Source organism: Ranitomeya imitator, chromosome 2 (genome assembly GCF_032444005.1).
Source record: "Ranitomeya imitator isolate aRanImi1 chromosome 2, aRanImi1.pri, whole genome shotgun sequence".
Taxonomy (NCBI): domain Eukaryota; kingdom Metazoa; phylum Chordata; class Amphibia; order Anura; family Dendrobatidae; genus Ranitomeya; species Ranitomeya imitator.
In genome coordinates, this window is record NC_091283.1 from 101,443,626 (window position 1) to 101,468,772 (window position 25,147).

A 25,147-nucleotide genomic window follows, 5' to 3' on the forward strand; every position below is an offset into this window, starting at 1 on the left:
AATAAAAAATATTTTTTTTCCACGAAAATGATATTTTAGCCCCCACGTTTTTATTTTTCTAAGGGTAACAGGACAAATTAGACCCCAAAAGTTGTTGTCCAACTTGTCCTGAGAACGCTAATACCCCATATGTTGGGGGGAACCACTGTTTGGGTGCACGGCAGAGCTCGGAAGGGAAGGAGCGCCATTTGAAATGCAGACTTAGATGGATTGGTCTGCAGGCGTCATGTTGCATTTGCAGAGCCCCTGATGTACCTAAACAGTAGAAACCCCCCACAAGTGACCCCATATTGGAAACTAGACCCCCCAAGGAACTTATCTAGATGTGTTGTGAGAGCTTTGAACCAACAAGTGTTTCACTACAGTTTATAATGCAGAGCCGTGAAAATAAAAAATATTTTTTTTCCACGAAAATGATATTTTATCCCCTATGTTTTTATTTTCCCAAGGGAAACAGGACAAATTGGACCCCAAAAGTTGTTGTCCAACTTGTCCTGAGAACGCTGATACCCCATATGTTGGGGGGAACCACTGTTTGGGCGCACAGGAGAACTCGGAAGGGAAGGAGCACTGTTTTACTTTTTCAAAGCAGAATTGGCTGGAATTGAGATCGGACAACGTGTCGCGTTTGGAGAGCCCCTGATGTGCCTAAACAGTGGAAACCCCCAATTCTAACTGAAACCCTAACCCCAACCCTAACCCTAGCCCCAACCCCAACCCTAACCCTAACCCTAGCCCTAACCCTAGCCCTGACCCTAGCCCTAACCCTAGCCCTAACCCTAACCCTAATGGGAAAATGGAAATAAATATATTTTTTTACATTTTATTATTTTTCCCTAACTAAGGGGGTGATGAAGGGGGGTTTGATTTACTTTTATAGCGTTTTGTTGGCGGATTTTTAGGGTTGGCAGCTGTCACACACTAAAAGACGCTTTTTATTGCAAAAAAAAGTTTTTGCATCACCACATTTTGAGAGCTATAATTTATCCATATTTTGGCCCACAGAGTCATGTGAGATCTTGATTTTTGCGGGACGAGTTGACGTTTTCATTGGTAAAATTTTCGGGCAGATGACATTTTTTGATCGCTTTTTATTCCGATTTTTGGGAGGCGGAATGAACAAAAAACAGCAATTCCTGAATTTCTTTTGGGGGGGGCGTTTATACCGTTCCACGTGTGGTAAAATGGATAAAGCAGTTTTATTCTTCAGGTCAGTACGATTACAGCGATACCTCATTTATGTAATTTTTTTATGTTTTGGCGCTTTTACACAATAAAAACTATTTTATATAAAAAAATAATTGCTTTTGCATCGCTTTATTCTGAGAGCTATAACTTTTTTATTTTTCTGCTGATGATGCTGTATGGCAGCTTTTTTTTTGCGGGACAAGATGACATTTTCAGCTGTACCATGGTTATTTATATCTGTCATTTTGATCGCGTGTTATTCCACTTTTTGTTCGCCTGTATGATAATAAAGCAATGTTTTTTGCCTTGTTTTTTATTTATTTTTTTTGCGGTGTTCACTGAAGGGGTTAACTAGTGGGATAGTTTTATAGAGCGGGTCGTTACGGACGCGGCGATACCAAATATGTGTACTTTTATTGTTTTTTTAATTTACATAAATAAATGGATTTACTGGGAAATGTTTTTTTTTTTTTTTTATACATTCTATTTTTTTTTTTAATTTTCTACCATTGTCCCAGGGTGGGACATCTCTGTATTAGATCAGATCGTTGATCTGACACTGTACATAGCACTCTGTCAGATCAACGATCTGACAGGCAGTTTAGCTGGCTTTCTGGCGCCTGCTCTCAGCAACTCTCAGCAGGCGCCAGCTAGCCAGGACATTTCATGACCCGGAAGGAGTCCGGCGGCCATCTTGGATCCGGGGACTCCTTCCGGGTCACCGGAGCAACGCGATCTCATCGCGTTTCTCCGGTGGGAGAGCGCAGGGAGCCCCCGTCCCTGCGCGATCCCCCTCTATGCCGCTGTCACTACTGACAGCGGCATCAGAGGGGTTAAATGCCAGCGATCGGCGATAGCGCAGATCGTGGGCATTGCTGCGGGGTGTCAGCTGTCATATACAGCTGACACCCGCACCCGATCACCGCAGCGCTCAGCGCGAGACCGCGGTGATCGGTGCGCCATACTAGTACTGCTGCTGGCACAAATGCAGTGCCGGCAGCGCAGTACTAGTACGGCGAATGGCGCGAAGGGGTTAAGTAGATCCCCTAAAAGGTTCCTTGGCACTAATGGTAGTAATGCAGTAGAAAGTCATCTTACTAAATGCAGTCAGTGTAAGGTAATGCTTGACAAAGCTTTTAGGTTTATAAATAACGGGGACAATTTGCCACTGATGCATCTCTTCCAATGCTTGAAATCAAGAAGAGTATGCCAAGCCATCTTTGGAAGAGATGGAAGGATTTTGATTAGATATTCTTTGTAACTAAAGATGTCTGAAAAGGGATTTTATGTTCTTTCGGAGTATTTTTATCACAAATACTTAGCCACTCAACACAAAATGAGTGTTCGAACCAAGCACGGCACCTCTTAGGAGACATAACCCTATAAAAAAATTCAGGACACTTTCCTACCTACTTATTTCCCATCTATCTCTGTCTTCTTTTGGCTCCAGTAAAACTATAAAAAATATATATTTTGATATTTTGGGAGATTGTGAAAGCAATGATACCAAATATATGTGTGTGTTTTCATTTTTACTTTGAATGAGGCAAAAAGGGAGGATTTAAACTTTTATATTTCTTTAGTATTTTTAAAAACTCTTTTTTCACACTTTTTTTTGTTTCAATAGTATCCTTAGGAGACTTAAAGCTGTGATCTTCTGATTGCTTGTGCTACACATAGCAGTGCTTCAGCTCTTCTATGTGTAGCAGAATTGCTCATCTGTCAAATGTCACTGTCAGTGCCCGCATCAAAGAAGGGAAAATGACCTATGACATACCTATACCTCATAGTTCATAAAGGGGTTAGGGTCATAAAATTTCTTAAAAGTCAATCTGAATGTCCCAAGTATCTAAACTACTTTTTTTAAATAGATTTCTTGGATCCTATCACAGTATTTCAACTGATTGGTTTTGCAATAAAAAGCAAGGACGCTGGTATGCGCTTTACATTATAACTAGGAATGAGTGAATTTATTACAATCAAATTTTAAGAAGGGAGGGGATCAAAAAATGTAGACATTTAACTGTGCATATCTGCTTTTGCAATCCTGTTTTAGAAGTCCAATTTGACAACAGTGCATGCCACACCTTTTGCCACATTTTCCTTTCTGTTACATGTACCTACGTAGCTTTTCTTAGCTTGTCCTTTTTGAAAAGGGTTGAATAATTGGGGTCAAAAAGATTGTCAAAAGGTTCCGCTAGCAAAAACAACACCACTGGCTGTCCTGGCAGTAATAGTACCAAATGTAGGTCTCAATTTACTTTTTTTGCCTCAGACAAGCGTATTAGTAGGAGGAAGGGCAAGGCATTATAGAATACATGGCACATCACTCTTCTCAGTTACAGCATCATGATGTTACCTTTGACAGCGACTGCATCAATTTAAGTCAGTGTTCTGCACATAATGATCTGCATCATCACAAATGACTAAGAGGGGTAATTAAATAATTTTGTGATTGCTTTTTTTTTTTAATTAAAAAAGCAATGTGAAAAGTCTGTCATAATGCTGTGATATTAACTGGGCTTTTCTTGTTACTACCGGGTTACCATCTGTTTCTTTGGTGTGATGACTATGACTAAGAATAAAAGGGGATGAATACAGTGCTAGAAGACCATAAGAGTGTTACACACCTCTGTTTCTGGGCCATTCACAGCAATTCGCTGCTAATCAAAATTTTGAGAAAAATTTGTCAATCTTAGTGAATATGAAGTTTAAAAGATTCCTTAATCTCTGGTTATAACACAAGGCCCATGGTGTTTAAATACCTCATATTTTTTATCCTGAAAGAGGATTTCTAAATGATTGGCCATACAGATGTCATATACAGACAGGCATATAGTATATATTGTTTTTTTTTTTTTTTAAAGACACAAACCCCTATGTAAAGCTAAGCAAAGAAATTTGAAACAGACTTACTCCCGCTGGGGATCATGTCCCTGTCTGGAACGAAAAGCTTGTATCCATAATGTTTCTCTAGGATGTCTGGAAGAATTTCTAGTGCGAACTGTTCCTCCTCCTTACTTTCATGATCTAATGAATCCGGATCCACTTTGGTATATGAAAGATAAGCATCATATTCCTTGTTGTCTTTGGAAGAAATCAAGAGATAAAAGAAATTAGCGTTCAGTGTTCAAAACAAACATTTGCTTGCATTGTTTGCTTTTCATTTACTTGTATAGTAGACATCTCTACTTCCATTAATGTGTGACTATACATATGAGTAATGATGCAATCCTTTTAGTCATCCAACTCGGTCTACTTATCAGTTTGACTTCACTGGAAATCAGCTTGTAATTAAGTGTATGAAGATTCTGCACCAAATCGTTGAGTATTTGTTGCAGAAATCCTGTGGATTTATAGGAATCTTAGGCCGGCTTCACACTTGCGAGTTTTACCGACGTAAGAGCGCAGAAACTACATCCGTAAAACTCGCAAAACATACGGCACAATTATTCTCTATGCCCCTGCTCCTATCTGTCGTATTAAACTGATCAGTATTATACGGCTTTCTACGGCCGTAGAAAATCGCAGCATGCTGCGTTTGTCACCGTATTGCGCAAATTAAACGTCAATGAAAGTCTATGGAAGCCCCAAAAATACGGATTACACACGGACCAGCAGTGTGACTTGCGAGAAATACGCAGTGGTGTTAGCGAGAAAAGCCGGCAATTCAGTGCGGTGTACAGTAAAATCACACTGACAGCTTCCAGTAGAATAGGTAGAATAAATGTGTACACATAGAATAGGTATATATATATATATATATATATATATGTCAGTGCGACACATATATATATATATTAATATTTCTTCCAGCGCTAGACAGCTTTAAAGCTGGTAATTCAATTACTGGCTTTTTCTTTCTCCTTCCTAAAACCCGACATGATATGAGACCTGGTTTACATACAGTAAACCATCTCATATCACCATTTTTTTTGCATATTCCACACTACTAATGTTAGTAGTGTGTCTATGCAAAATTTGGCCGTTCTAGCTAGTAAATTAAGGGGTTAAATGGCGGAAAAAATTGGCGTGGGCTCCCGCACAATTTTCTCCGCCAGAGTAGTAAAGCCAGTGACTGAGGGCAGATATTAATAGCCTGGAGAGGGTCCATGGTTATTGCCCCCCCCCGGCTAAAAACACCTGCCCCCAGCCACCCCAGAAAAGGCACATCTGGAAGATGCGCCTATTCTGGCACTTGGCCACTCTCTTCTCATTCCCGTGTAGCGGTGGGATATGGGGTAATGAAGGGTTAATGTCACCTTGCTATTGTAAGGTGACATTAAGCCAAATTAATAATGGAGAGGCGTCAATTATGACACCTATCCATTATTAATCCAATACTAGTAAAGGGTTAAAAAAATACACAAACACATTATTAAAAATTATTTTAATGAAATAAAAACAAAGGTTGTTGTAATATTTTATTGAACGCCCAATCCAATCACTGAAGACCCTCGTTTTGTAACAAAAAAAAACATAATAAACCAACAATATCCTTACCTTCCGCAGATCTGTAAAGTCCAACGATGTAAATCCATCTGAAGGGGTTAAAATATTTTGCAGCCACGAGCTTTGCTAATGCAACTTTGCTCATGTCTGCTAAACCCCGGAGAATGAAGGTAAAGTAGGTCAATGACCTATATTTACCTGCATTTGCGGTGAGGCGCCCTCTGCTGGCTGTTCCTAGATCGTGGGAACTTTCCTAGAAAGCTCCTTGGCTCGAGTTCATATGAGGACAACCAGCAGAGGGCGCCTCTTATGAACTCGAGCCTGGGAGCTTTCTAGGAAAGTTCCCACGATCTAGGAACAACCAGCAGAGGGCGCCTCACCGCAAATGCAGGTAAATATAGGTCATTGACCTACTTTACCTTCATTCTCCGGGGTTTTGCAGACATGAGCAAAGTTGCATTAGCAAAGCTCGTGGTTGCAAAATATTTTAACCCCTTCAGATGGATTTACATCGGTGGACTTTACAGATCTGAGGAAGGTAAGGATATTGTTGGTTTATTATGTTTTTTTTCTTACAGAACGAGGGTCTTCAGTGATTGGATTGGGCGTTCAATAAAATATTACAACAACCTTTGTTTTTATTTCATTAAAATAATTTTTAATAATGTTTGTGTATTTTTTTAACCCTTTACTAGTATTGGATTCATAATGGATAGGTGTCATAATTGACGCCTCTCCATTATTAATTTGGCTTAATGTCACCTTACAATAGCAAGGTGACATTAACCCTTCATTACCCCATATCCCACCGCTACACGGGAATGGGAAGAGAGTGGCCAAGTGCCAGAATAGGCGCATCTTCCAGATGTGCCTTTTCTGGGGTGGCTGGGGGCAGATGTTTTTAGCCGGGGGGGGGGGGGGCAATAACCATGGACCCTCTCCAGGCTATTAATATCTGCCCTCAGTCACTGGCTTTACTACTCTGGCGGAGAAAATTGTGCGGGAGCCCACGCCAATTTTTTACGCCATTTAACCCCTTAATTTACTAGCTAGAACGGCCAAATTTTGCATAGACACACTACTAACATTAGTAGTGTGGAATATGCAAAAAAAATGGGGATATGAGATGGTTTGCTGTATGTAAACCATGTCTCATATCATGTCGGGTTTAGGAAGGAGAAAGCAAAAGCCGGTAATTGAATTACCGGCTTTCTGCTATATCGCGCTGGATGAAATATTAATATATATACATATATGTGTCTACTGACATATATATATATATATATATATATATATAGACAGTATATATGTTTGTTTTTTTTGACACATGGATCCCTTGTATAGCCGTATGTCGGTTTTGCAAGCCTGCGATAAAAACACGCAGTACGGATGACATACGGATTACATATGGAGGATGCCATGCGCAAAAAACGCTGAAACATCCTGCCTACGGAGGAGCTACGGACCACTATTTTCGGGTCTTTTCAGCGTATTACGGCCGTAATATACGGACCGTATTTTCATACGCTGAGTGTGAAGCAGGCCTAAGGGGTATCGTTTCTCCTTATGGAGAGTGACATACCATCTCTGGCTTGTCAAGGTAAGGGGGCTTAATCGCCATGCAATGCTCCTCTGGGAAGTATAATATGCAAATTGCCTCTTCTGAGATAAAGAGGATTTAAACTCTATAGCGCCACCTGTTGGAAGTAGCGATCCTACAAGTCACAATCAACTCTTTAACGAGTCGTGCAATATGACTTAGGATAAAAGCCAAATCAGTATCTCAATTCGCAGTATTTCAATTCTTGAAAGGAGGAAGGAAACTCCCCAATCCTCCTGAGCCTGACCTGAGTGATAAGGTTTACGCATCTATGCACCTCATGTTTCTGTCCTTTTAGGGACAGGAAAAAACACTGGAGGGTAACGGCGTAAGGGTCTATTTTACCTCTTCTGTGTTTTCTGGTGCTGTAGAGGATGAGAAGGATTACCTCGTGAGGTGCTGCCAGGAAGGACTTCCTGCAAATATGTTTTACCCTACGTTGCGCTTGGTGAGGAGATCTCCAGCTTCATCCTCCTCTGTCAGTCTGACAGATATATTGTAGTGCTCAGAGACTGCCAACCCAACTTTAAAACAAATAAACCTTGAGGAGGATGAGAGGATGAAACTGAAGATAACATACTTAGTGCTTAGTGAGGAAGAGATATACTTTTTCACATATCACAGCTGTGCTCCCAGCTGTTGACTGAGGTACTGTATATGTGATAAAGCTCTTGACAGTTGAGACACAGATCTCGGAGCTGTATGTCTTCAGTCTGCAGCCTGTACTGACATGAATGGGCTGCAATTTGAATTGTCAAGGACACCATTTTATCTTATTCTTGGAGAATCCCTTTAAGGCTGATGCTAGCTAAGATAATTCCATAAGATCAAGAAGACTGAAACATGGGCTGCCAATAATGGCAAGTTTACAACATTTATTGCATATTTGGCTATGGTGGGCTATCTGTTCTTTGTTGTGGTCATTATTTGCAGATGTAAAGAATTTAATCTTGCCAACTTTTTAGTATAGGGCTTACAAATATCTACTAATTCTAAATATTTCCAAGGTTAGAATTTTATGTGGATTTCATTCATTCATTACAAAGGGTAAAATCTTTAGTTAATATCACAACAATTCAGCACAAGAATAGATTATGCGCAATGTTTGAAAATTGCATGGATTTAACTTGCATATGCCTTTTTTGTGGTATAAAAAAAAACCCAAGTCCCCTTTAACAGGATGCAAAAATATTGAAAAAACAGCATAGCTGCATTTGTGATAATATGCAGAGACCTTAACCCCTTAGTGACAGAGCCAATTTGGTACTTAATGACCAGGCCAATATTTGCAATTCTGACCACTGTCACTTTATGAGGTTATAACTCTGGAACGCTTCAACGGATCCCGCTGATTCTGAGATTGTTTTTTCGTGACATATTGTACTTCATGTTAGTGGTAACATTTCTTCGATATTACTTGCGATTATTTATGAAAAAAACGGAAATATGGCGAAAATTTGTAAAATTTTGCAATTTTCAAATTTTGTATTTTTATGCCCTTAAATCAGAGAGATATGTCACAAAAGATAGTTAATAAATAACATTTCCCACATGTCTACTTTACATCAGCACAATTTTGGAAACAAAATTTTTTTTTGTTAGGGAGTTATAAGGGTTAAAAGTTGACCAGCAATTTCTCATTTCTACAACACCATTTTTTTTTAGGGACCACATCACATTTGAAGTCATTTTGTGGGGTCTATATGATAGAAAATAATGAAGTGTGACACCATTCTAAAAACTACACCCCTCAAGGTTCTCAAAACCACATTCAAGAAGTTTATTAACCCTTTACGTGCTTCACAGGAACTGAAACTATGTGGAAGGAAAAAATGAACATTTAACTTTTTTTTTGCAAACATCTTAATTCAGAACCACTTTTTTATTTTCACAAGTGTAAAAACAGAAATGTAACCATAAATTTTGTTATGCAATTTCTCCTGAATACGCTAATACCCCATATGTGGGGGTAAACCACTTTTTGGGCGCACCGCAGAACTTAGAAGTAAAGGAGCGCCGTTTGACTTTTTCAATGCAGAATTGGCTGGAATTGAGATCGGACGCCATGTCACGTTTAAAGAGCCCCTGATGTGCCTAAACAGTGGAAACTCCCCAGAAGTGACACCATTTTGGAAACTAGACCCCTTAAGGAACTTATCTAGATGTGTGGTGAGCACTTTGAACCCCCAAGTGCTTCACAGAAGTTTATAACGTAGAGCCGTGAAAATAAAAAATCGCTTTTGTTTACACAAAGATGATCTTTTCGCCCACAAATTCTTATTTTCACAAGGGTAACAGGAGAAATTAGACCACAAAAGTTGTTGTGCGATTTCTCCTGAATACGTCGATACCCCATATGTGAGGGTGAACCACTGTTTGGGCGCATCGCAGAGCTTGGAAGTGAAGGAGCGCCGTTTTACTTTTTCAATGTAGAATTGGCTGGAATTGAGATTGGACGCCATGTCGCGTTTGGAGAGCCTCTGATGTGCCTAAACAGTGGAAACCCCCCACAAGTGACCCCATTTTGGAAACTAGACCCCTTAAGGAACATATCTAGATGTGTGGTGAGCACTTTGAACCCCCATGTGCTTCACAGAAGTTTATAATGTAGAGCCGTGAAAAAAAAAATCGAATTTTTTCTACAAAAATGATCTTTTTGCCCACAAATTTTTATTTTCACAAGGGTAACAGGAGAAATTAGACCACAAACGTTGTTGTGCAATTTCTCCTTAGTACGCTGATACCCAATATGTGGGGGTAAACCACTGTTAGGGCGCACTGCAGAGCTTGGAAGAGAAGGAGTGCCGTTTTACTTTTTCAATGTAGAATTGGCTGGAATTGAGATTGGACGCCATGTCGCGTTTGGAGAGCCCCTGATGTGCCTAAACAGTGGAAACCCCCCACAAGTGACACCATTTTGGAAACTAGACCCCTTAAGGAACTTATCTAGATGTGTGGCGAGCACTTTGAACCCCCATGTGCTTCACAGAAGTTTATAACGTAGAGCCGTGAAAAAAAAAAATTGCATTTTTTCTACAAAAATGATCTTTTTGCCCACAAATTTTTATTTTCACAAGGGTAACAGGAGAAATTAGACCACTAAAGTTGTTGTGCAATTTCTCCTGAGTACGTCGATACCCAATATGTGGGGGTAAACCACTGTTTGGGCGCACCGCAGAGCTTGGAAGAGAAAGAGTGCCGTTTTACTTTTTCAATGTAGAATTGGCTGGAATTGAGATCGGACGCCATGTCGCGTTTGGAGAGCCCCTGATGTGCCTAAACAGTAGAAATTCCCCACAAGTGACCCCATTTTGGAAACTAGACCCCCAATGGAACTTATCTAGATATGTGGTGAGAACCTTGAATGCCCAAGTGCTTCACAGAAGTTTATAAAAAGAAAAAAAAGATATTGTAGCCCCCAAGTTTTTATTTTCACAAGGGTAACAAGAGAAATTGGACCCCAAAAGTTGTTGTCCAATTTGTCCTGAGTATGCTAGTACCCCATATGTGGGGGTAAACCACTGTTTGGGCGCACAGCAGAGCTCGGAAGGGAAGGAGCGCCTTTTTGGAATGCAGACTTTGATAGAATGGTCTGTGGGCATTATGTTGCGATTGCAGAGCCCCTGATGTACCTAAACTGTAGTAACCCCCACAAGTGACCCCATTTTGGAAACTAGACCCCCCAAGGAACTTATCTAGATGTGTGGTGAGAACTTTGAATGCCCAAGTGCTTCACAGAAGTTTAGAATGCAGAGTCGTGAAAATAAAAAATATTTTTTTTTTCACAAAAAAGATATTGTAGCCCCCAAGTTTTTATTTTCACAAGGGTAACAAGAGAAATTGGACCCCAGAAGTTGTTGTCCAATTTATCCCGAGTACGCTGATGCCCCATATGTGGGGGTAACCCACTGTTTGGGCGCACGGCAGAGCTCAGAAGGGAGGGAGCACCATTTGACTTTTTGAGCGCAAAATTGGCTGTCGTGTTTGGAGACCCCCTGATGTACCTAAACAGTGGAAACCCCCCAATTCTAGCTCCAACCCTAACCCCAACACACCCCTAACCCTAATCCCAACCTGATCCATAATCCTAATCACTAACCCTAACCATAATCACAACCCTTACCCCAAAACAACCCTAATGTCAACCCTAACCATAACCCTAATCAAAACCCTAAATCCAACACACCCCTAATCCTAATCTCAACCCTAACCTCAAACCTAACCCTAATCCCAATACACCCCTAATCACAACCCTAACCTTAACCCTAATCCCAAACCTAACCCTAATCCCAAGCGTAACCCTAATCCAAACCCTAACCCTAATCCCAGCTCTAACCCTAACTTTAGCCCCAACCCTAGCCCTAACTTTAGCCCCAACCCTAACCCTAGCCCTAAGGCTACTTTCACACTTGCGTGGTTTGGCATTCCGTCGCAATCCGTCGTTTTGAACAAGAAATGGATCCTGCAAATGTGCCCGCAGGATGCGTTTTTTGCTCATAGACTTGTATTGCCGACGGATCGTGACGGATGGCCACACGTCGCGTCCGTCGTGCACTGGATCAGTTGTGTTTTGGCGGACCGTCGGCACAAAAAAAGTTCAATGAAACTTTTTTTGTACGTCGCATCCGCCATTTCTGACCGCGCATGCGTGGCCGTAACTCCGCCCCCTCCTCCCCAGGACATAGATTGGGCAGCGGATGCGTTGAAAAACTACAGCTGCTGCCCACGTTGTGCACAATTTTCACAACGTGCGTCGGTATGTCGGGCCGACGCATTGCGACGGCCCCGTACCGACGTAAGTGTGAAAGAAGCCTAACCCTAACCCTAGCCCTAGCCCTAACCCTAGCCCTACCCCTAACCCTACCCCTAACCCTACCCCTAACCCTACGCCTACCCCTAACCCTACCCCTAACCCTAATTTTAGCCCCAACTGCTGTTCTCCTGCCGGCCGGCAGATGGAGACAGATGGCGGGCGCACTGCGCATGCGCCCGCCATTTTCTTCTGCCGGCGGCCAGGAGGAGCAGCAAGAGGATCCAGGGACACAGGTGAGTATTGTAGGGTCCCCGAATCCCCCTATTTCTCTGTCCTCTGATGTAACATAGTAACATAGTAACATAGTTAGTAAGGCCGAAAAAAGACATTTGTCCATCCAGTTCAGCCTATATTCCATCATAATAAATACCCAGATCTACGTCCTTCTACAGAACCTAATAATTGTATGATACAATATTGTTCTGCTCCAGGAAGACATCCAGGCCTCTCTTGAACCCCTCGACTGAGTTCGCCATCACCACCTCCTCAGGCAAGCAATTCCAGATTCTCACTGCCCTAACAGTAAAGAATCCTCTTCTATGTTGGTGGAAAAACCTTCTCTCCTCCAGACGCAAAGAATGCCCCCTTGTGCCCGTCACCTTCCTTGGTATAAACAGATCCTCAGCGAGATATTTGTATTGTCCCCTTATATACTTATACATGGTTATTAGATCGCCCCTCAGTCGTCTTTTTTCTAGACTAAATAATCCTAATTTCGCTAATCTATCTGGGTATTGTAGTTCTCCCATCCCCTTTATTAATTTTGTTGCCCTCCTTTGTACTCTCTCTAGTTCCATTATATCCTTCCTGAGCACCGGTGCCCAAAACTGGACACAGTACTCCATGTGCGGTCTAACTAGGGATTTGTACAGAGGCAGTATAATGCTCTCATCATGTGTATCCAGACCTCTTTTAATGCACCCCATGATCCTGTTTGCCTTGGCAGCTGCTGCCTGGCACTGGCTGCTCCAGGTAAGTTTATCATTAACTAGGATCCCCAAGTCCTTCTCCCTGTCAGATTTACCCAGTGGTTTCCCGTTCAGTGTGTAATGGTGATATTGATTCCCTCTTCCCATGTGTATAACCTTACATTTATCATTGTTAAACCTCATCTGCCACCTTTCAGCCCAAGTTTCCAACTTATCCAGATCCATCTGTAGCAGAATACTATCTTCTCTTGTATTAACTGCTTTACATAGTTTTGTATCATCTGCAAATATCGATATTTTACTGTGTAAACCTTTTACCAGATCATTAATGAATATGTTGAAGAGAACAGGTCCCAATACTGACCCCTGCGGTACCCCACTGGTCACAGCGACCCAGTTAGAGACTATACCATTTATAACCACCCTCTGCTTTCTATCACTAAGCCAGTTACTAACCCATTTACACACATTTTCCCCCAGACCAAGCATTCTCATTTTGTGTACCAACCTCTTGTGCGGCACGGTATCAAACGCTTTGGAAAAATCGAGATATACCACGTCCAATGACTCACCGTGGTCCAGCCTATAGCTTACCTCTTCATAAAAACTGATTAGATTGGTTTGACAGGAGCGATTTCTCATAAACCCATGCTGATATGGAGTTAAACAGTTATTCTCATTGAGATAATCCAGAATAACATCCCTCAGAAACCCTTCAAATATTTTACCAACAATAGAGGTTAGACTTACTGGCCTATAATTTCCAGGTTCACTTTTAGAGCCCTTTTTGAATATTGGCACCACATTTGCTATGCGCCAGTCCTGCGGAACAGACCCTGTCGCTATAGAGTCACTAAAAATAAGAAATAATGGTTTATCTATTACATTACTTAGTTCTCTTAGTACTCGTGGGTGTATGCCATCCGGACCCGGAGATTTATCTATTTTAATCTTATTTAGCCGGTTTCGCACCTCTTCTTGGGTTAGATTGGTGACCCTTAATATAGGGTTTTCATTGTTTCTTGGGATTTCACCTAGCATTTCATTTTCCACCGTGAATACCGTGGAGAAGAAGGTGTTTAATATGTTAGCTTTTTCCTCGTCATCTACAACCATTCTTTCCTCACTATTTTTTAAGGGGCCTACATTTTCAGTTTTTATTCTTTTACTATTGATATAGTTGAAGAACAGTTTGGGATTAGTTTTACTCTCCTTAGCAATGTGCTTCTCTGTTTCCTTTTTGGCAGCTTTAATTAGTTTTTTAGATAAAGTATTTTTCTCCCTATAGTTTTTTAGAGCTTCAATGGTGCCATCCTGCTTTAGTAGTGCAAATGCTTTCTTTTTACTGTTAATTGCCTGTCTTACTTCTTTGTTTAGCCACATTGGGTTTTTCCTATTTCTAGTCCTTTTATTCCCACAAGGTATAAACCGCTTACACTGCCTATTTAGGATGTTCTTAAACATTTCCCATTTATTATCTGTATTCTTATTTCTGAGGATATTGTCCCAGTCTACCAGATTAAGGGCATCTCTAAGCTGGTCAAACTTTGCCTTCCTAAAGTTCAGTGTTTTTGTGACTCCCTGACAAGTCCCCCTAGTGAAAGACAGGTGAAACTGCACAATATTGTGGTCGCTATTTCCTAAATGCCCGACCACCTGCAGATTTGTTATTCTGTCAGGTCTATTAGATAGTATTAGGTCTAAAAGTGCTGCTCCTCTGGTTGGATTCTGCACCAATTGTGAAAGATAATTTTTCTTGGTTATTAACAGAAACCTGTTGCCTTTATGGGTTTCACAGGTTTCTGTTTCCCAGTTAATATCCGGGTAGTTAAAGTCCCCCATAACCAGGACCTCATTATGGGTTGCAGCTTCATCTATCTGCTTTAGAAGTAGACTTTCCATGCTTTCTGTTATATTTGGGGGTTTGTAACAGACCCCAATGAGAATTTTGTTACCATTTTTCCCTCCATGAATTTCAACCCATATGGACTCGACATCCTCATTCCCTTCGCTAATATCCTCCCTTAAAGTGGACTTTAGACAAGACTTTACATAGAGACAAACCCCTCCTCCTCTCCGATTTTTACGATCCTTTCTAAACAGACTGTAACCCTGTAAGTTGACTGCCCAGTCATAGCTTTCATCTAACCATGTCTCGGTTATTGCCACTATGTCAAAGTTACCTGTAGATATTTCTGCTTCTAGTTCTTCCATCTTGTTTGTCAGGCTTCTGGCGTTTGCGAGCATGCAGTTTAGAGGATTTTGTTTTGTTCCAATCTCCTCACTGTGGATTGTTTTAGAAATGTTCTTACCTCCCTTCAGAGTATGTTTTCCTGGGTCGTCTTTGTTCGAGTCTAATGTTTTTCTTCCCGTCCCCTCTTCTTCTAGTTTAACGCCCTCCTGATGAGTGCAGCGAGTCTTCTGGCGAATGTGTGTTTCCCAGGTTTGTTGAGGTGTAGTCCGTCTCTGGCGAGGAGTCCATCATACCAGTAATTCACACCGTGGTCCAGGAATCCGAATCCTTGTTGTCTGCACCATCGTCTTAGCCAGTTGTTTGCATCAAGGATCCTGTTCCATCTCCTGGTGCCATGCCCGTCTACTGGAAGGATAGAAGAAAAAACTACCTGTGCATCCAGTTCCTTTACTTTCTTCCCCAACTCTTCAAAGTCCTTGCAGATTGTCGGTAGGTCCTTCCTTGCCGTGTCATTGGTGCCAACATGTATCAGAAGAAATGGGTGGACGTCCTTGGAGCTGAAGAGCTTTGGTATCCTATCGGTCACATCCTTGATCATCGCACCTGGAAGGCAGCATACTTCTCTTGCAGTTATGTCCGGTCTGCAGATGGCTGCTTCTGTGCCTCTCAGTAGTGAGTCTCCCACCACCACTAGAGTTGAGCGACCTTGACCTTTTTAGAGTCGAGCCGGGTTTTGCGAAACCCGACTATGTCCAAAGTCGGGTCGAGTGAAATCGGCCGATTATGACGTAAAGTCGGGATCGACCGAAACACGAAACCCAATGCAAGTCAATGGGGCAGCATAGTCGGCAGTGAGTGGGGGCCAGGAAAACACCTAGAGTGGCCATTTTAATGTCAAAACCATCCATTCTTCTTAATGAAGCTTGTCAAGCGTAATTTACCTTATAATAATTGGAAGGCATTTGAAATTGGGGGTCATTTGGCTAAAGTTGTGGGGGGTAGGGCTGGTTCAAGTAATTAGTGGGCCCAGGAAATCTGGACCACGTCACGGCAGTGGAGCAGGGAGAGGTAAGTATTTCAACTTTGCAAGTGCTGTGAACCTGAGCAAGCAGGGGGGGCCCACTCGTTGGCATTGGCACTGGCACAGGGCCCCTCAAAGTACAGCGGTGTGTTTGCACGGCGGGGGCGCCTCCCACCGGCAGCAACACTTTTGCGTACTATGAGAGGCCCTGTGCCAGTGACGTCGCCAACTAGTATTCCTCCCCCCACCTGATGAAGGAACCTGCACTTTCATCTGCACCTTCCTCTTTGTCCCCGTGTAAGGTGGTATGGTATGCGGGAAGAGCAACCTGACTTTCAGCAGGGTCACAATGTTGTTGTGTAGCGTGCACGGGGAATGTTGCGTTATGGGTCAATGTACCAGCAGACTCATCTATCACTGGCTGGGCAATGGGCACGATGAAGTGGAAACACAGATATAGGCCCAAAGAAGAAAGTGGGCTAAATGCAGTTCAAAATTGGTAACACAGGAATAACCAGGGGGCATTGCAGTGGAGGACAACTGGAATGAGAGGCTGACACAGAGAGTAGGGCCAAATCAGTAAGTAGTCGAAATGCAGTTCAAAATTGGCAACCGTAGTAAACAGGCGGCACAGCTTTGTTCAGTGGAGGAGAACAGCAAGGAGTGGCAGACACCGATAGTAGGCCCCAAACCAACTAGTACGCCAAATGCAGTTGTTCCATTTAACCACAATTTAATGAGAGCCTGAAGATAGAAGCTCAGGAAAGGCAACCTGGGGAACACCTTGGAGTGTAACACACCATCTCTCTCCACCCCATACCCATTTTGTATGGCCTAATGCAGTGTACTTTTCTACAACTACTAAACGAGAGTCGGAAGACCGAAGCAATGGCAAGGAAACCTGGGGAACACCTTAGAGTGTAACACACCCTCTCTCTACACCCCATACCCAATTTGAAGGCCTAATGCAGTGTAGTTTCCAAGAACTACTAAACGAGAGCCGGAAGATCGAAGCTCAGGAAAGGCAACCTGGGGAACACCTTGGAGTGTAACACACCCTCTCGCTACACCCCATACCCAATTTGAAGGCCTAATGCAGCGTAGTTTCCAACAACTACTAAACGAGAGCCGGAAGATCGAAGCTCAGGAAAGGCAACCTGGGGAACACCTTGGAGTGTAACACACCCTCTCTCTACACCCCATACCCAATTTGAAGGCCTAATGCAGTGTAGTTTCCAAGAACTACTAAACGAGAGCCGGAAGATCGAAGCTCAGGAAAGGCAACCTGGGGAACACCTTGGAGTGTAACACACCCTCTCGCTACACCCCATACCCAATTTGAAGGCCTAATGCAGCGTAGTTTCCAACAACTACTAAACGAGAGCCGGAAGATCGAAGCTCAGGAAAGGCAACCTGGGGAACACCTTGGAGTGGAACACACCATCTCTCTACACCCCATACCCAATTTGAAGGCCTAATGCAGAGTAGTTTCCAAGAACTACTAAACGAGAGCCGGAAGATCGAAGCTCAGGAAAGGCAACCTGGGGAACACCTTGGAGTGTAACACAACGTCTCTCTACACGACGGAAGGGCTGATTCTTAGGAAGGAAGGCTGTTGGAAATAAGCATTGCGCGTCCGAGGGTGATTATATTCTTATTAGGTATATACTCACCCTCGGACGCGCCCTGCTTCTTTATTTGGAATGAATGTTTATTTGCAATGTGGTGTTGACTTTCTCTATTATTTTGGTAATTAATGATTTTATTATTTTCATTATTTTGCATCTTCTCGGCAATAATATAAAGAAGACGCGACAGGACAACACTCGGTGGATGCCATATGTGTGTTTTCAATTTAAAAAAACTTTCAGTTAACTACTTGCAGGAGAAAGTAATTGTAGCTGGTGGCCATTTTTAGTACTGTACCAGATTAGAGTTGTGTGTTTGTTTTTAATGTTAAAATGTCTGCATTTGATATCTCACCAGTATTTTCTTTTTTATAAGCAAAATACTTATTTTTATATTTTCTGATGTTGGTTCCAGGGGTACACGGCCAGCAGTGCCCTGGTCAGTGTAGTAGTAGTTGAAAGAATGGACCGCAGACAGGCATCGAAGGCCTAAAATAATAACACATGGCTGTAGGCAATTTTAAATTGGTTCCAGGGGTACACGGACAGCAGTGGTGTGGTCAGTGGAGGCCTAGTGGAAGGAGTGACCGCAGACAGGCATCGAAGGCCTAAAATAATAACACATGGCTGTAGGCAATTTTAAATTGGTTCCAGGGGTACACGGGCAGCAGTGACCTGGTCAGTGTAGTAGTAGTTGAAAGAATGGACCGCAGACAGGCATCGAAGGCCTAAAATAAAAAAATTGGGCTGGCTGTAGGCAATTTTAAATTGGTTCCAGGGGTACACGGGCAGCAGTGGTGTGGTCAGTGGAGGCCTAGTGGAAGGAGTGACCGCAGACAGGCATCGAAGGCCTAAAATAATAACACATGGCTGTAGGCAATTTTAAATTGGTTCCAGGGGTACACGGGCAGCAGTGACCTGGTCAGTGTAGTAGTAGTTGAAAGAATGGACCGCAGACAGGCATCGAAGGCCTAAAATAAAAAAATTGGGCTGGCTGTAGGCAATTTTAAATTGGTTCCAGGGGTACACGGGCAGCAGTGACCTGGTCAGTGTAGTAGTAGTTGAAAGAATGGACCGCAGACAGGCATCGAAGGCCTAACATAACAAACTTGGGCTGGCTGTAGGCACTTTTAAATTGGTTCCAGGGGTACACGGGCAGCAGTGACCTGGTCAGTGTAGTAGTAGTTGAAAGAATGGACCGCAGACAGGCATCGAAGGCCTAAAATAAAAAAATTGGGCTGGCTGTAGGCAATTTTAAATTGGTTCCAGGGGTACACGGGCAGCAGTGACCTGGTCAGTGTAGTAGTAGTTGAAAGAATGGACCGCAGACAGGCATCGAAGGCCTAAAATAAAAAAATTGGGCTGGCTGTAGGCAATTTTAAATTGGTTCCAGGGGTACACGGGCAGCAGTGGTGTGGTCAGTGGAGGCCTAGTGGAAGGAGTGACCGCAGACAGGCATCGAAGGCCTAAAATAATAACACATGGCTGTAGGCAATTTTAAATTGGTTCCAGGGGTACACGGGCAGCAGTGACCTGGTCAGTGTAGTAGTAGTTGAAAGAATGGACCGCAGACAGGCATCGAAGGCCTAAAATAAAAAAATTGGGCTGGCTGTAGGCAATTTTAAATTGGTTCCAGGGGTACACGGGCAGCAGTGACCTGGTCAGTGTAGTAGTAGTTGAAAGAATGGACCGCAGACAGGCATCGAAGGCCTAAAATAAAAAAATTGGGCTGGCTGTAGGCAATTTTAAATTGGTTCCAGGGGTACACGGGCAGCAGTGACCTGGTCAGTGTAGTAGTAGTTGAAAGAATGGACCGCAGACAGGCATCGAAGGCCTAAAATAAAAAAATTGGGCTGGCTGTAGGCAATTTTAAATTGGTTCCAGGGGTACACGGGCAGCAGTGACCTGGTCAGTGTAGTAGTAGTTGAAAGAATGGACCGCAGACAGGCATCGAAGGCCTAAAATAAAAAAATTGGGCTGGCTGTAGGCAATTTTAAATTGGTTCCAGGGGTACACGGGCAGCAGTGGTGTGGTCAGTGGAGGCCTAGTGGAAGGAGTGACCGCAGACAGGCATCGAAGGCCTAAAATAATAACACATGGCTGTAGGCACTTTTAAATTGGTTCCAGGGGTACACGGGCAGCAGTGGTCTGGTCAGTGGAAGTCTAGTGGAAGGAGTGACCGCAGACAGGCTTCGAAGGCCTAACATAACAAAATTGGGCTGGCTGTAGGCACTTTAAATTGGTTCCAGGGGTACATGGGCAGCAGTGTATGGTCAGTGGAAGTCTAGTGGAAGGAGTGACGGCAGACAGTCTTCGAAGGCCTAACATAACAAAATTGGGCTGACTGTAGGCACTTTTAAATTGGTTCCAGGGTAACACGGCCAGCAGTGGCCTGGTCAGTGTAGTAGTTGTAGAAAGAAGGGACCGCAGACAGGCTTCGAAGGCCTAACATAACAAAAATGTCAAAACAATGGTATTGTCAGTGCCAGGCATTGAAGGATGTCAGCGGCTAGACTACACATTGGTGAAGCTGTGAGAGATAATTTTGCTAGTGGTAGAGCACTGTTTGAGCTGGGGGGGGGAACTGTCTTGTGGCCGGCGGTACAGGCACAGGGCCCCTCATATTACAACGGTGTGTCTGACGTTGGGTGCGCACCACCACCGCCAGAGACACTTTATTGTACTATGAGGGACCCAGTGGCAGTGCCGTCGACCAAAAGCGGCCACACCCACCTCTTCAGACAAACAGCACTCTCAAGGGTCCAAGCGCAAAGTGGCGATAGCACGGCCCCGTGTGGGGAGTTTGGCCATTTCGTGAGGTGGAAACATGTCGTATGCTGGACAATCAGGTGAAGAAAATTACGAGATTGGAAAAGTCATTCAGAATAGTCCACAGGCAAGACCTTTTCATAGGAAAGCTAGGTGTCAGCCGGGCAGGGTGGGGCAAAAGATTTTGAAATCCAGTTGTGGTTCATTTTAATGAAGGTTAGATCATCTACATTTTGGGTAGCCAGACGAGTCCTTTTTTCTGTTAGTATTGAACCTGCAGCACTGAATACTCTTTCTGATAGGACACTAGCTGCCGGGCAAGCAAGCTCCTGCAATGCATATTCTGCCAATTCTGGCCAGGTGTCTAATTTGGATGCCCAGTAATCAAATGGGAATGACGGTTGAGGGAGAACGTCGATAAGGGATGAAAAATAGTTTGTAACCATACTGGACAAATGTTGTCTCCTGTCACTTTGAATTGATGCTGCAGTACCTGTCCTGTCTGCGGTCATAGAAAAATCACTCCACAACCTGGTCAGAAAACCCCTCTGTCCAACGCCACTTCTGATTTCTGCCCCTCTAACACCTCTGGTCTGCTGGCCCCTGGAGCTCGTGTGAGAACGATCACGGGCGCTGTGTGCAGGGAATGCCAGAAGCAAACGGTCAACAAGAGTTGATTGTTTTGTTGCTAATATTAGTTCCAAGTTCTCATGTGGCATAATATTTTGCAATTTGCCTTTATAGCGAGGATCAAGGAGGCAGGCCAACCAGTAATCGTCATCGTTCATCATTTTTGTAATGCGTGTGTCCCTTTTGAGGATACGCAAGGCATAATCCGCCATGTGGGCCAAAGTTCCCGTTGTCAAATCTGCGGTTGTGCTTGGTTGAGGGGCAGTTGCAGGCAAATCTACGTCACTTGTGTCCCTCAAAAAACCAGAACCCGGCCTTGCCACGCCACCAATTTCCCGTGCCCCCGGGAAAGCTTCCTCATTAAAAATATACTCATCCCCATCATCCTCCTCATCCTCCACCTCCTCTTCGCCCGGTACCTCGTCATGTACACTGCCCTGACCAGACAATCGCTGACTGTCATCAAGGCTTTCCTCTTCCTCTGGTGCAGACGCCTGATCCTTTATGTGCGTCAAACTTTGCATCAGCAGACGCATTAGGGGGATGCTCATGCTTATTATGGCGTTGTCTGCACTAACCAGCCGTGTGCATTCCTCAAAACACTGAAGGACTTGACACATGTCTTGAATCTTCGACCACTGCACACCTGACAACTCCATGTCTGCCATCCTACTGCCTGCCCGTGTATGTGTATCCTCCCACAAAAACATAACAGCCCGCCTCTGTTCGCACAGTCTCTGAAGCATGTGCAGTGTTGAGTTCCACCTTGTTGCAACGTCTATGATTAGGCGATGCTGGGGAAGGTTCAAAGAACGCTGATAGGTCTGCATACGGCTGGAGTGTACAGGCGAACGGCGGATATGTGCGCAAAGTCCACGCACTTTGAGGAGCAGGTCGGATAACCCCGGATAACTTTTCAGGAAGCACTGCACCACCAGGTTTAAGGTGTGAGCCAGGCAAGGAATGTGTTTCAGTTGGGAAAGGGAGATGGCAGCCATGAAATTCCTTCCGTTATCACTCACTACCTTGCCTGCCTCAAGATCTACAGTGCCCAGCCACGACTGCGTTTCTTGCTGCAAGAACTCGGACAGAACTTCCGCGGTGTGTCTATTGTCGCCCAAACACTTCATAGCCAATACAGCCTGCTGACGTATGCCAGTAGCTGCCCCATAATGGGAGACCTGGTGTGCAACAGTGGCAGGTGCGGATGGAGTGTTTGTGCGACTGCGGTCTGTGGACGAGCTCTTGCTTCTGCAGGAGGACGAGGAGGAGGAGGAGGAGGGGGTGCGAACGGCTACAGACAACTGTTTACTAGACCGTGGGCTAGGCAGAACTGTCCCAAACTTGCTGTCCCCTGTGGACCCTGAATCCACCACATTTACCCAGTGTGCCGTGATGGACACGTAACGTCCCTGGCCATGCCTACTGGTCCATGCATCTGTTGTCAGGTGCACCTTTGTGCTCACAGATTGCCTGAGTGCATGGACGATGCGCTCTTTAACATGCTGGTGGAGGGCTGGGATGGCTTTTCTGGAAAAAAAGTGTCGACTGGGTAGCTCGTAGCGTGGTACAGCGTAGTCCATCAGGTCTTTGAAAGCTTCGCTTTCAACTAACCGGTAGGGCATCATCTCTAACGAGATTAGTCTAGCTATGTGGGCGTTCAAACCCTGTGTACGCGGATGCGAGGCTAAGTATTTCCTTTTTCTAACCATAGTCTCATGTAGGGTGAGCTGGACTGGAGAGCTGGAGATCGTGGAACTAGCGGGGGTGCCGGTGGACATGGCAGACTGAGAGACGGTGGGAGATGGTATTGTTGCCGCCGGTGCCCTAGATGCAGTGTTTCCTACTACGAAACTGGTGATTCCCTGACCCTGACTGCTTTGGCCTGGCAAAGATACCTGCACAGATACAGCAGGTGGTGCGCTAAATGGTGGTCCTACACTGCCGGAAGGGATGTTGCGTTGATGACTAGCTTCATTGGCCGAGGGTGCAACAACCTTAAGGGACGTTTGGTAGTTAGTCCAAGCTTTCAAATGCATGGTGGTTAAATGTCTATGCATGCAACTAGTATTGAGACTTTTCAGATTCTGACCTCTGCTTAAGGAAGTAGAACATTTTTGACAGATGACTTTGCGCTGATCAATTGGATGTTGTTTAAAAAAATGCCAGACTGCACTCTTTCTAGCATCGGATACCTTTTCAGGCATTGCAGACTGAGCTTTAACCGGATGGCCACGCTGTCCTCCACCAGGTTTTGGCTTTGCCACGCGTTTTGGGCAAGATACGGGCCCGGCAGATGGAACCTGTGGCGATGTTGATGCCTGCTGCGGCCCCTCCTCCTCCTCTGCTTCAGAACTGCTGCCGCCTGCACCCTGTTCCCCCAATGGCTGCCAATCGGGGTCAAGAACTGGGTCATCTAATAACTCTTCTTGTACCTCCTGCGCAACTTCGTCTGTGTCACCGTGTCGTTCGGTGGTATAGCGTTCGTGATGGGGCAACATAGTCTCATCAGGGTCTGATTCTTGATCAGCACCCTGCGAGGGCAATGTTGTGGTCTGAGTCAAAGGACCAGCATAGTAGTCTGGCTGTGGCTGTGCGTCAGTGCACTCCATGTCAGATTCAATTTGTAATGGGCATGGACTGTTAACTGCTTCACTTTCTAAGCCAGGGACGGTATGTGTAAAGAGCTCCATGGAGTAACCCGTTGTGTCGCCTGCTGCATTCTTCTCTGTTGTTGTTTTTGCTGAAGAGGACAAGGAAGTGACTTGTCCCTGACCGTGAACATCCACTAACGACGCGCTGCTTTTACTTTTACCAGTTTCACGAGATGAGGCAAAAGAGCTAGAGGCTGAGTCAGCAAGATAAGCCAAAACTTGCTCTTGCTGCTCCGGCTTTAAAAGCGGTTTTCCTAATCCCAGAAAAGGGAGCGTTCGAGGCCTTGTGTAGCCGGACGACGAACCTGGCTCCACAGCTCCAGACTTAGGTGCAATATTTTTTCCCCCACGACCACCTGATGCTCCACCACTACCACTACCCTCATTACCAGCTGACAATGAACGCCCCCGGCCACGACCTCTTCCACTAGACTTCCTCATTGTTTTAAAAACGTAACCAAACTAACGTTATTTGTTGCAGTCACACAACTTACACGGTGAGCTATAACTTCTGTATGATTTAGCTACCCCTTTACAGGTTGGTGAGACCACAGCGAAAATCAGGCCCAATGTTACACACTCTTTTTTTGGTGGCTGCAAATTAGAGAGATGCCCCACACGCAGGACTGTCACTGAAGCACAAATGTTAATATTAATGTCACACTATTATTTTTTTTTTATTTTTATTTTTTTCAGGAACACTTTAGAAACCCCCCAAAAAAAAAAAAATAGATTTTTGCAGGGAGAATTTAGAAAACAAATGTAACAAACTATATGCTTTCTATGGGCCACTGAGTGAGAGATGACGCACACAGGAATCAGGAGTGGCACACAAGCCCAGAGGCCAATATTTTTCTACCAATGATTGATGGAGTTATTTTCTCTGGTAGATTTTGGAACCCAAATCAAGGAAAAAAAATGTAGGCTTTCTATGGACCACAATTGGAGAGAGAGAGAGAGAGAGATGGCACACCCAGGAGTCAAGACTGGCACACAAGCAGAAAGGCCAATATTAATCTCCCACTGTTTTTTTTGGTTGTTTTTTTTTTTTTTTTTTTCAGGGAGACTTTAGAAAAAAAAATAATAAAAAAAATATGATTTTATCAGGAAGAATTTAGAAACCAAATAAAATAAAATGATTTTTTCAGGGAGAATTTAGAAAACAAATAAAACCAAAAATAGGCGTTCTATGGCCCACTGACTGAGAGATGACGCACCCAGGAGTCAAGACTGGCACACAAGCAGAAAGGCCAATATTAATCTCCCACT

At 43.9% G+C, this 25,147-nt stretch overlaps 1 protein-coding gene across 1 annotated transcript in view; it reads right to left on the minus strand.

The window, feature by feature from the left end:
• Positions 1-25,147, minus strand: part of IL1RAPL2 (interleukin 1 receptor accessory protein like 2) — a 1,239,912-nt gene that overhangs the window by 25,660 nt on the left and 1,189,105 nt on the right. Inside the window, exon 10 of the mRNA XM_069747077.1 lies at positions 4,105-4,275. Within this exon, the coding sequence (XP_069603178.1) occupies positions 4,105-4,275 (171 nt within the window). The remainder of the gene's footprint in view (positions 1-4,104; positions 4,276-25,147) is intronic.